This window comes from Opisthocomus hoazin, chromosome 6, assembly GCF_030867145.1.
Source record: "Opisthocomus hoazin isolate bOpiHoa1 chromosome 6, bOpiHoa1.hap1, whole genome shotgun sequence".
Taxonomy (NCBI): domain Eukaryota; kingdom Metazoa; phylum Chordata; class Aves; order Opisthocomiformes; family Opisthocomidae; genus Opisthocomus; species Opisthocomus hoazin.
The window spans coordinates 16,794,819-16,808,203 of NC_134419.1; the positions used below are offsets into that span (position 1 = coordinate 16,794,819).

General features: G+C 46.2%; 1 protein-coding gene across 1 annotated transcript; it reads left to right on the forward strand.

The window, feature by feature from the left end:
• The first annotated feature begins 901 nt into the window (after nt 1-901).
• Nucleotides 902-12,138, forward strand: DNASE2B (deoxyribonuclease 2 beta). Its single transcript, XM_009944935.2, has 6 exons — nt 902-1,089; nt 4,886-5,063; nt 6,325-6,406; nt 8,656-8,817; nt 10,337-10,534; nt 11,102-12,138. The coding sequence occupies exons 1-6, from the start codon at nt 977-979 to the stop codon at nt 11,455-11,457; spliced, it is 1,089 nt and encodes a 362-aa protein (XP_009943237.1). The 5' UTR covers nt 902-976; the 3' UTR covers nt 11,458-12,138.
• The last annotated feature ends 1,247 nt before the right edge of the window (nt 12,139-13,385 follow it).

Genomic DNA, 13,385 nt, shown 5'->3' on the forward strand with positions numbered 1-13,385 from the left:
GAGGTTGTGAGGATTTCTGTTCTGCTAAAATCTCCAGAGCTTATTGCACTAGACTTTCCCTGAGGCTGAAATCTCCCGTACTTGGTATCAACACCTTTTAATGTAAATCAGCACCTTTTAATGTAAGCATGGTGCAGAGGGAGAAAGAATATCTCACACACCAAAACATAAATGAAAGCTTTTTATGCGTGAGTTGCAGAAAACATTATCAGATGTAAAATTGCTCAATTCAGACATGTTTGTTCCCAAGAGAAATGCTAATGCACTTAAAAGATGATTTAAAAAAAATGCTAACTAATTGTAAGTAAATGACTGTGGCTCAGAGATCAGAGCGTTTCCCTGCCTGCCGGTCCCTGGAGGCTCAGTCCCCGCAGCCCAAGGAAGGCCCCCACCGCCGGAGCCAGGACGGGCAGGGCTCCGCGCTCTGCCAGAAACCCCCTTCGCAGGAGCGGTGCAAAGGCTGCGCTTGCTGCAAGGGCTGGAAGGAGAAGTTGTGAGATGGAAATGATTGTGTTTTGCTGGTGTGAACACCGAATTTTTTTCAGATAGTTGTAATAAACTCATACTTCAGTCATGCATCACTAAAAAGAAAACAAAAAGGGCTTTGGTATCTGCAGCTTTTTTTTTTAAAAAAAAACAGAATACCTTGACTATTTTAAATAGTCAAAATACTACCTCCTAAAGTATGAAAGAAAGTTTTCTCAAAAAAATTACTTAACAACAGTCATTTTGCCATTTTGCCATTTTGTTGCCCAAAGGAACCCTGAGCAGTTCCCAGTGGCTCCTGGGAGCCCTGGCCCCCCTGCCAGCACCATCCCTGCAGCAGAAGCCCAACTTCCCGGGCTGGCTCTGCCATCCCGGGCCACCGCCTGGGCTGTGCTCACTGCATCGCACCGCAGGAGCTGACAGTCCACACAACACCACTTCTCCTTTCAGAGCCTACTCGGCGCGCGCCCTGTGCAGCCAAGAAACCAAAATGCCTGCAGGATCTGCACGGTGTCACCCTGCGTTGCTATTGCTTCTCTCCTCGGCACCGCTGTGGGCAGCTGAGATTTCCTGCAGGAATGAAGACGGGAAGACAGTCGATTGGTAAGTACATACCGTGCAGTGGAGAAACGCTGGGTGAGTAAACAACGCTTGAGATTAAACCGCGTGAAGTAGGTGGATCACTCGGAAGTAACGCGTGGCAATCACTGTTTTAATTCTGTCTGCCTGTGAGTCGTAGCTGAATGTGGCGTTTGGAAAACCCAGGATAAGTTATTGACATGTGATTTCATTTCACTGAACCAACCACCCTACTGCATTATGACTAAGCGCAAAAATAATCACCGGTTTACACAGTGTTCATGTCTCATGATCAAAGGGAGCGTAACCTGTGTTTGGGTGCCAAGGCTGCACTCACCGGCGGCAGTGCTGGGGCTGCCCGGCCCGGGCCAGGGCTCCAGCGTGCGGCTGAGGGAACCGAGCCAAGTGGGGAGAGCATCCCTATCTCACCCTTGGCCTCATTGCTTGTACCCAAACAGCAGTGGTGGGCCTCGTCCCCTTGCTGCCATCGCTGAGGGGAAGTGGATGCTGAGCTGGCCCCAGGAGGGAGCGGGAGAGGTGCGGAAAGCGCTGTCTGCCCTTCTGACAGCAGGGCAGAGGTCGTTCCCCAGCGCGCGGGCTGCGGCGCGTTGGAGCTGGTACCGTCCTGCTGCCCGCAGCGAGCCCGGGTTGGGCATCAAATGGTTAATTGGGTTAATGTGCTTTGAAGATGGAAGATGCAAAGTGTAATGACATGATATCCAACCCAGGTTTAACAAGTGAAACGAGGACTCTTAAAAAAGAGCACGGAAACCTCTCAGAGATAAATATGAAGAGACTTTAAAAGAAAAGTATCTTTCTCGCCAAACAAGTGAAAAGAAGTAGGTGCTATTCTTGCGCGTGCCTTCCCTTGCACCCAGAGCTCACTGGAGGGATGGCATGGGCTCTTCACAGCGCAGGCAGGCTACCCAGGCAGCGGCAGAAACCCGGCTTCGCTCTCTATTGGCGTAACATCAAACGTACGAGGGTCTGATCCCTCCCTGGGACTTGTCACCCTTGCTAAGGCTATTCTGGATGATGTGAGATTTTCAGGAATCAGACTCTCAGTTGGTGTAGCTACCCAACAACTTAAAGGCACAAGAAATTTAATTTCTCTGCAGACTGCAATTACTCCTTGTCGAATGAGCCTGTGTGTGCTGAAGCTAAAAAAATAAAAAGCAAACCACAAACAAACAAAACAAAACAAAAGAGCAAGTGAAAACAAACATTTCTTAAATGAACACAATTTTTGTATCCAAATTCTTCAAGAAGTTCTTTGAGAGCTGTGACTAGGAGTAATTCACCTGTGCCGCCATGCCTGTGAACACCAGCGACGCGGGACCCCTTCCAGATGGGAGCGAGGGGGTCTGCACAGGTAAAGCCGTGTTCTTTTCTGCCAAGCTTAGCAGGCAGGACAAGAGGGATTTCCTTCCAATTTGCCATAATCAAATGAAAGAGAAACCTGCCTATCTGCAGGGGTCATCCTAGTTTATTGACAAGAAATAGTCAACTTTTGCCTGATTCTGGATTTGGTTGCTATGAAGCTGATAGGAGAAGCAGAACTGAAACTGCTGAGAAATGCTTCCTCTTAACCGAAAGACGTCAAGGCCCTTTCAAACACAGCACTGCAGGTTTCAGATTCAGTTAGCAAGAGCTTTATGTGAGTTCCTACTATTCAGTGGTTTCATCCTGCACTATTCCATAATTACCCAGTATTGATGCACCCTTTCATTTGCCACTAAGCTGGGGGAATGGCTTGCCTTGCCCGCCCTGCTGCCGCCGGCGCTCCCCGGCTGGGCTGGCAGCTCCCACCACACGCTGGCCCGAGTCCCCCCGTGTTTCTGCACCGCTCAGGCGCTTGTCCTGCCATCCTCTCCACACCTCGCGCAGGGACTGCCCGAGCACACGGCCGTGGGAGCGGCTCGCTAAGGAGGGCACAACACTCCCTGTGTTCTGTGGGAAGAATTTCACGCAAATAAAAGCCAAAACTCTGCTTTCTGAGAAGTGCTGAGTCAAGGACTGAAGCCACGGATGCACACTGTTTTTTTTTTCTGGAGCTGGGGGGGAAGAAGTAAAGCTGTGATTAAGAAGTAAAGACGTGATTATTTGTAGTAAGTTTGCATTAAGTCACAAGCAAACAACGTGACAATGCTAATCGGCTATAAGCAGATTTGCTTTTCCTTGCTTCTTGGGAAAATAACTTCTAGTCTGCTCCCACAGATGCCTGCACGCTTGAGAAGCTTCCCGCGCACAAACAGCAGTGAAGATGTTTATACAACTCTAATTGCTAATGCACTCAGCTGGCTTTCTGGAAAGGGCCAAAACATGCGTCCACTGGGAACTGGCGGGCAATTTACTGATAGCTCAACTACGAGCCTTGCTCTAAGCACACGGGCTGACACGCATTTGTCAGATGGGAGGCTGTGAACACCCTGGGAGCACAACTCTTCCAACACTTCTCAAAGCAGTTTGGAAAGGCTTCGTATACCAATTCCTGGATCAGCTCGTACTGCTGCAACTACTGCTGTTCCTCTCCTTTCCAAATCTTCACTTCAAATAAAGGGATTGTTGCAACTCTCCGGCATGGACAGCTCTGCCCAGCCTTGCTATCAATCCCTTCTTGCTCTTCTCTGTGATCTGTCATCAGCAACAATTTCTTCTGGGATATTTAAGGAACATCACTTAGAGGCAACGCAGGCGGATTACCAGGGTCGTCAGTGGTGTGTGTCCCGCTTCTGTCTGTGCATTTCTCACAGATTGAATGTTCCTCTGGCAAAATGCTTTCCTGCCACTTCTTACCTGCTTTCAGAGATGCCTTTTTTGACCAGCTTGAGACCGTAAATCAGCTAGGAAAGGCTACTCCTCCTGATATACTTGAAGGGTTAAGCGCAGTCAGGCTGCATTTTTGGTAGATAGTGTAGGATTGAAAATAATGCCACTCAGTTCTTACTGCTGACATATGTAACCAATTACTCTAGTACAGCTCTCAAAGAAAGTGGCTCAATTAATTATTTTGCAATTAATCCCGTGGACTTGCACACTGGGAAAACCTGTGTACTTCATCAGGGACATTAATATGAACTGAACCCTTCACTGACAATATTGAGTACTCTACAATTTTGAAAAGATTTGTGTTTCTGACTAATGGTTTGCAAATATCCAGTCTGCAACTGTTCAGCAGAGTGTGAGTCTGTTATGCAAAGTAGGATTGGAACAACATTGTCACATGACTTTATACTTATTTTGTGGGTTTAATACATATAAAAATAACATTATGCATTTTTTAAATTTTCATAAATTAATTAGTGATAATAAATTTAATAATTTTATCTATTTCACCTAAAGTTCTATTTATATAATATATTAAAAAAAATGTATTGGCAAGAGGTGTCCAGGTTGACCATAAGAATGTCAGACTGAGTTTGGGACCTGAGGTTCTCTACCAGAACTAGGAGCAATAGGGATTTGGTGGCTAAACGGGGCTCCAAACCCAGGCTACCTCGAATTCCTTCAGGGTGCCAATGGCAGTCTGGCCACAGCAAGGCGAGTTCGGTGCTGAACCAGGCTCCCTTGCTTGCTGAGGAGCAGAACAGATGTGCCTGCAGCAGGTCCTGTGCTGCCGAACAGCTGCCGGTCCCCGCACTGGGACACGTCCTCTAGGCTGAGCTGCCCGCACCGCACGCTGGCGGCACCGGTCCCGCTCCAGCCAGCGCAGGCATCCCCGGCGTCGCCCTCCTCTGAAATCTGCCGGCGGGAGGGAGGTACTGGTTTACACATTCAAACAGGACGGCTGTAAAAAAACAGTTGCTCTTCCCTGTCACAGGTTTGCTCTTTACAAGCTGCCGAAACACGCCAAAGGAGAGCTTGCCCTGCTGGGGCTGGAATACCTGTACCTGGACGCCCTGGCTCCGGAGTGGCAGCTCGGGAAATACCTCGTCAACATGACACAGGGCGCACTGGGACAAACGCTCGAGCAGCTCTACGAGACTTACGAAGCTGAGGCAAGTGACATTTCATTATCGTTTTGTTAGTACACTTAGTTGATATTACATGCAAATGAATCAAACCGCCAAAATAATCATGTAGAGGTACGGCCGGACCTGACCAACTAATTTACTGAGACACATCACGGGGAGCACCCTGACAGCTGGGCAGATCATTCGCAGTTTTGGCTACAATTAGAAATTATCCTTGAACTTCTAATTTCTAATCAAGCCTTTCACACACTTAAAGTATTGCCCATCAGAAAAATGAGTGCTGGTACACGATCCCTTTGGTTCTTCTCTGCAATTCATGTTGAGCAACACCCGAAACTGTGAACTGGCTGTGAACTCAGACCATGGTGACTACTACAGACACTCGCCCTCAGCCCTCTCATGTGCGTGTGTTTCACCCTCCGTCTCAAATCAAACCTGGGTTTTGCTCTTCCCCCTGAAATCACCGTAACTGCTTCAGCAGTGACACACTGCTTGTTATGCCTTTTTTCTTTTTGCTCACAGTCAGGCACCTCATTTATATTTGTGTGAAGCAATTATAAAGTACCACAAGATCTGCCTATAGTTATTTTTTTACCATCTACATAGTATTCTTGGGTGTCTGGGTGTGTCTTTGCATTTCTGCTGCGGGTTAGTGGTAGAGTGTCATCAATTTAGATGAAGAAGAGACTCCCAGAAGTCAGTCAAATACTGGCAACTCGGTCAACTGTCCTATTCCAGGTCTCGCTGTGCTTGTAATAAACTGTTTACAAACTTCAGGGACATTGGAGGGGAAACATGTCCCAACTTCTTTGAAGGGAAATAAGGTGCAGCCATATGCAAATATTTTGCAAAGAAAGCATTAATTGCTTTGTCCTTCATAAGAAGACTTGTCATGTCTATTTTTCCTCAGCGAACATTTTCACTGGATCTGGCGGCTAAATCAGAGACAGGCAAAAAAAAAAAGAGGGGGGAACTTCTTTGCAAGTAAGAGCCCAATAAACCCATGTAAATTGTCTTAGTGAGCATATTCAACCTCTTGAGGAATGGCTACTGCAATGATTGATAGAACTTCCACTTCATTTTAACCGGGCGCCTAATACTGAGTCTTCAGGTTTATTTTACTGTAACTTCTGCGGAGACTGTGTCAGCTGAACTGGGAGAAGGACAGGCTCATGATGTTGACATAGAGAAGTCCTGAATTCTTGCTTCTGTTCCCAGCAGATGTTTGCTTAAATGCCTGCATTTTACTGAATGTCATGTTTCAGAAATGTGTGTTTTCCTGCAGAAGAACAGCATTGCATATGCGATATACAACGATGAGGTCCCTGAATCAGACTCTGACGGGTGGAAAAGAGGACATACCAAAGGTACGTCCTTTGGTCCCAAGGAGTCCCAAAGAGTCCCAAGCTACTATTTTCTCCTTTCTAAAGTTTTGGATAGCATCTACTTGTCTGTTTATCTCTTTGCGTATCCAAAATTCCTGCCTAAACCAAAACTGGAGAAGGATTTGAATGATGCGTGGTTTGTTGTATAGTCATCTATGCTGCAGCTTCTGTTTCGGTTTTGCTGTGCCTGTGCTGTGTTGAAGAACTCTTAGGGCTTATGGACCCTCTGTTCTCAAGAGCTGAAACTTGTACAGCTCCTTTCAGCAAGTACAGACCATGTCGTCCTGAACCTAATGGCAACAGCAGTACAAGATGCAAAGGGAAAGGCATCCTAAACATAAACCCCTCCAAACTCTTTCTCTCTAGACCAAGAATCACAGAATCACAGAATGGTAGGGCTTGGAAGGGACCTGTGTGAGTCACCTAGTCCAAACCCCCTGCTGAAACAGGGTCACCTACAGCAGGTTGAGCAGGACCTTGTCCAGGCGGGTTTTGAATATCACCAGAGAAAGGGACTCCACAACCTCCCTGGGCAGCCTGTTCCAGTGCTCCATCACCCTCAGAGGGAAGAAGTTCTTCCTCATGTTCAGGTGGAACTTCCTGTGCTTCAGTTTGTGCCCGTTGCCCCTTGTCCTGTTGCTGGGCACCACTGAAAAGAGTTTGGCCCCATCCTCCTGACACCCACCCTTAAGATATTTACAAGCATTTATAAGGTCCCCTCGCAGCCTTCTCTTCTTCAGGCTGAACAAGCCCAGCTCCCCCAGCCTTTCCTCATAGGACAGATGCTCCAGTCCCCTCATCATCCTTGTAGCCCTCTGCTGGACTCTCTCCAGTAACTCCTCATATTCCTTGAGCTGGGAAGCCCAGAACTGGACATAGTACTGCAGACGGTGCCTCACTAGGGCTGAGTAGAGGGGAAGGAGAACCTCCCTCGACCTGCTGGCCACACTCCTCTTGGTGCACCCCAGGATCCCATTGGCCTTCTTGGCAACCAGGGCACACTGCTGGCTCATGGTCAACCTGTCGTCCACTAGGACACCCAGGTCCCTCTCCGCAGAGCTGCTCTCCAGCAGGTCCACCCCAAGCCTGTACTGGTGCATGGGGTTGTTCCTCCCCAGGTGCAGGACCCTGCACTTGCCCTTGTTGAACTTCGTCAGGTTCCTCTCTGCCCAGCTCTCCAGCCTGTCCAGGTCTCACTGAATGGCAGCACAGCCTTCTGGTGTATCCACCACTCCTCCCATTTTGGTGTCATCAGCAAACTTGCTGAGGGTACATTCTAACTCTTCATCCAGGTCATTGATGAAGAAGTTGAACAAGACTGGGCCGAGTACTGACCCCTGGGGGACACCACCAGTTACAGGCCTCCAACTCGACTCAGTACCGCTGATGACAACCCTCTGAGTTCTGCCATTCAGCCAGTTCTCAATCCACCTCACTGTCCACTCATCCAGCCCACACTTCCTGAGCTTCCCTAGGAGGATGTTATGGGAGACAGTGTTGAAAGCCTTGCTGAAGTTGAGGTAGACAACATCCACTGCTCTTCCCTCATCAGAAACAGCTGCCAAGATCACAGAAGCACTAAAGTAGGCAGTTAAAGTAAAGCAAGGCTTTAAATAAGCGCACCCTTCAGTGGAGGTCTAAATGTTGCATTAAGGAAACAGATGGGGTTTGCCCAGCCTGACGCTGGGGTGAAGACATTTTGCAGGGCTGTATGTCCAGGCCTCAGCAATGGGGACGGCTCGGGAGCCGTGCTCCTCCCCAGAGCACCCTGCTGCAGGGGGAGGCACAGCCCGTCCCCCTGCCGCTACCCATGGAGGGGCATCTGGCCTGGGGAAGAAGGCACGGGGTTGGCAGAATCTGTTTCCTCTCACGCAGTCAACATGAGAAGGGAAGGAAAAGGAGGAGTGGAGAGAGCGTTACAGCCACTAGATCATCAGACTTTTTGAAGACAAAATTTAAGAAGAGGAAGAGAAAATGTTTTGAAAAGATTTTCTTTTTTCCGAAAGAAACATGGTGACAGTTTGAGTTAGACTGTGCAGGAGAGAATTAATGCAATTTTAATACAATATTAGTGTCTCCTATAATCCATTAATTTACTCTAGAGCCAGTTTACCTTAGACATTAACACATTGAAGTGTAGTGTCTGCAGCAGCAAATCCAAAGCAGGACACAGCTATGTCGTCTCAGAGCTTTTCCCCTCTTAATTCATTTGCAATAACTTTTTTTGACAGGATTTCTGCTCTTGGACAAATCACAGGGCTTCTGGGTTGTTCACAGCGTGCCCCTGTTCCCTCCTGTCCCCGAGGATGGTTATGGGTATCCAGCTACTGGGGAGTCCTACGGACAGACGGCCATCTGTATAACCTTCAAATACGACCAGTTCACAGAAATAGGTATGAAAAGCTTCTCCCTAGGAAAGCCTGTGCCTGACCACACCTCTCTCATTGCTTTCCCTGAGGCTTCACCTCAAAAATTGCTTGTTCTTATCCTTCGTTGTCAGATTGGGAAACCAAGCGGGACCTAGAAACAGTGTTCTTGGCTTCAGTTAGGTTTATCCAGCGATTTCCTGTGTGAATGTGGGAAATGCACTCTGCCTCTCTGTCTCCATCTCCCCATGGCGACTACTGGGATAATAGTAGTCACGACTGCATGCCAAGGGTAAACTCCATCCATGCACACAAAATGTTTTGGAAATATAAAGTAGGACGATTAATCACTTTTAACCAATAATAGCATGTTCAGCTGCAATTGTCTGCAATTCTAAAATGTAAGACAACCACTGCTTGAGCTGGTGTAGTAGCCTTGACACGTCAGAAATATGAACTATGGAATAAATATCACCCAGAATGTACCCAGGTACTTTTTGCCACATAAAATAGCAATACTAAAAATAAAAAAAACCCCAAATCTATGCCCGTAAAATTCAGAACAAACTGACAGTGATATCTGGTACTGGAATCCTGAAGAGGCACTATGAAGAGGCGTTACAAGAGGTCATACTGGTATGCTTCTTAATGCTTTTCACACTGTTTTTCACTCTTTTTTCAGTTACAAACCTCAAATGATATTAATGAAGCACATAAGCTGTGCAAATGGCCAGACTGGCCACACCCCAGAGCTTTCTAAACCAGGCTCGTTTTGTGGAAAAGCATCTATGCATGTGTTTAGGGAAAGAGGACTAGAAAATGAGACATGGACACTAATGCTTTTCCTGCTCCATCCTCCCAGCTTCTGGTAATCTGTGATTCAGGGATTTCCTGAGCTGGAAAGACTGGAAAGTTCCTGATGGACTGATCTTCCATGAACTCATCTAATGAGCCCATTTGTTCCCTTGTTCTTTACAATATCCATGGTAAGGACTTCTACAGTTAAGATGCACACTGTATAGAAAAGTACATTTCTTCTGCAAATTCAATCCAGATGCTGAAAGTCAAGCTCTGTTCTCCCGAAAACCAAACTAGACCCTTTGGCAGCTCTTCTGTTTGCATTTGGCTTGGCAAGTGTAACTGATTGGAAACTACTCCTGTAAATACGGACAGGCTTGGATTTACCCATGCCACCTGAGCGCTGTGTGACTGCTTAGAGGGTTGAAGATCAGCATGGGTGGAAGTGGCAGAGGACTGAGACCACTGGTTAACAGTTCTGCTAAGATTAATGAGGTATTTGTGGAAAAACCCAAGCATACTCTCCCACCCGGTCTACGTGCGGCAGGGCCAGTCGGAATACAAAGCAATTAAACATGTCTTTAACATGCAACTCAAGATGCTTTGACACAGAACTCCCTGAGGAGATAGGCTGTGAAGATTAAGAAGAATTTGGGTTTCCTTTCCAAGGCAGAACTTTACTCTCTCGATTGCTTCGCTTTGACCTACTTTAATTCTGCATGTGCTAATTTCTTTGGGTTTTTCTCAGACCAACAGATGCTGAGTTATAACCCAAGAATCTACAGCTGTTCCGTCCCCAACGTCTTCCAAGCCGATCTCCCATATCTGAAGAAGCTCTGCGCAGGGTCCAGGCTGCCCTCGGCCCCTTTGCGCCACCTCTCCAAACTCCAGTCAGCTCACGGGGAAACCTTTCTCCACTTTGCAAAGTCACACTTGTTCATAGACGGTAAGAGAATCTGGTGCTATCTATCATGCATTCTCAAGCAAGTCATAAGTGATTAATATATTCTTTGACAATTGGTATTTTCTTTGAGGGCAAAAAAGAAGTTCAACTTCAGAAATAAATGGAACTGATGGCAGGGAAATGTGTCCTGTCATAATATTCTCTCAGTCCCACAAAACAAGAAGCTGTCTGGTCCTTCAAACACCTTCTTAAGGTGTTCAGTAACGAGATTTTTCAGAAGACTCATTTCCTGCTATTCAACAGTAACAGCAAAGAACAAAAATGGGGTTTGAATCATCTGCGCTTTTTTTGTTATGAAGAAGGCTTCAAATTTTGTTTTCTTTTCCTTTTTCTCCTGCTGGTTGATTGTAACGGTTTTTCCAGGAGAAGGAGGAAAAGTAGAAATGAACTTCTGAAACAAAGGTCGAAATAAGGAGAGGAGGCAAAATCCCTTCTGCCCCACTTCACGCATTTGAATGAAATGAGCCCAGTTTAGGTGATGCTTTTCAGTCCCCTCCTAAATGAAGGAACATGAAAGACCGATTTCCCACACCCTGTGTTTCTCCACAGATATCTACGTGGCCTGGGTGGCTCAGGAACTGAAGACTGATTTGTTGGCTGAATCCTGGCAGCATTCTGGCCAAAAACTTCCCTCAAATTGCTCTCTCGACTACCATGTCTACAACATAAACCTAATAGGGACACCATTGAATTCTACCTTTTATTCCATTAACGATCATTCCAAATGGGCTGTTTCAAGGGAATACAAGGATCAATGGACCTGCATCGGAGACTTAAACCGCGCTGCCGAGCAAGCTTGGCGAAGTGGTGGGTTCATCTGTATGCAGAACGAACACATCTACAAAGCCTTCAGAGGTTTGATAGTCCACTATGAAAGCTGCTCTGATGCTTTCACGTTGATATAACAAACCATTCCCCCCAGACAGCACGGGCCCTTGTGCCACAGAAAGGGTAGGAAACGTCTCCCTTAAATTGTATTTTCACTCTGAAAAATGGTCCTGCGAGTCACCAGACGTGCGAGACCTTCACCTCATTAGCTATAAAAGCAAGCAGTTTGCAGGTAAATTATGGCTCTGTTTCTCTGGGTGCCGGATCAGCTCCGCTCTCATCCCGGCTCCTCTTGCCGTCAGCACCGGGCCAGCCGCTGCCGCACAAGGCTTCACCAAAGCCCGTCGCTGTGCACGGGTGTCCCTGGGGAACCTGGGAGCAACGCTGGGCCCCAGACGGGAGGAACAACAGAAACCTCTCTCGTTGGCTAGGCTGTCGGGGCTGAGCAAAGTACCCCAAAATGCTTCAAAATCACCCCATGTTCCAGGCACCGTGCAGATCAGTCACAGCATTTCTGCTCAGTTTGGGCTGAATCGCTTAACGAGCTGATGTAATTGGCTACAGACAGGGAGACGAGTACATCTGTGGACAGGAAGGCTTCATTTTTACATGACTAATTTTTAGAGAAGAAATAAGCTTTAAATCATTTGTAACCAAAAGCTTGGGAGTATTTCTACTGCTTTTATTCACGTACATCAATCTTATAAACAAATAAACATGTCAAAATTAGGCATAAGCAAAATAAATTAAGACTAAAATGGTGTGTTCACAGTCTCTCTCTTTCATCTTTATAGTTATTTGTGGTTGGTTACTATGTTTTATAGCTGCCAAAGGAAACATAGAGACAATTAGTAAAAAATTAAAATTAAAAGAGAATAAAATATTTGAAGGAAGATGTTATTTCACCTACATTTTCACACTACAACAACCAAGGCTGTTAATTTTCAACACCTTCAGTCTCAGGCTTAGGACCTGCAGTTTGCATGGACTCACTATAAAGACAAAGCTGATTTGCAAAATCCTGATGCACTCGTAGGCTCAGATTTCAAAAGTATATCTGTATTTAATATGTTCCTAAATACATTTATAGCATTTTGTCTCACTTGTATTTTTTTCCTTAATTGCTGATATAAACTCTAGTCTGAAGACTTGGCCGTCTTGCTAATCTTTCTGTTTTGCTGTCTTTGTAGTCCGTACCACTGATTCTCCACAACAGTGTCTTGAAAGGAATTAGATATAAAGAAACGCCCCACAACTACATGAAGTTGTCGAAGATATCCTTCCCGTTTCACTCTGAAAAATCAGCCAAACAACAAAGTGTACAAAGTACCAAACAACTTAATTTCATAAAACGTTTGTGCATACCTCTTGAAGAAATAAAAGTCATGTATCTGGACTTCTTAACAAGAATTATCCAGGAAAAGATTTTATATTTAGTTGATCTGGATTGAAGGCAAACCCGAGTCTCATAGCTCAGTGAAAATAATGTAGATAATTTAGATATTCTGCACAAAGCAGGACTTTTTCTTTTCCCTGCACATGACCAAATAACACTTGATAAACAGTTTGCTCGATAATGTTTTTTCTCTGATGCTTGTCAAATTGTTTTACATACCTACTTTTTGTTTTTAGTAGCTGTGGTCAAGCAACACCTGTCTGTGGCAGTGAAAATTGCCAGTGACAGAGAACGCTGAGCAATGGTGTTACTCAGATAAGCCAAGATACAATTCTTTTCTCTGGTCCACATTTTCATGGCAGGCACTAACCTAAGCTAAGCTAAGCTAACTTAACCTAACCTAGCCTAACCTAGCCTAACCTAGCCTGTCTGAACCCTTACATCTTGCCCATGACTCTCCACATGTGTGACCTCTGTGCACAGGAACGGTGAGAAATCCTTCGCTGGGGACGCTGTGGGTGAGGGTCCCTGCTGTGGGGCATCAGAGGGCCCCCCGGGCTCTGCCCCAGCCTGTGCTGCTTTCGGCAGATGCTCAGCCACAGCCTTTGG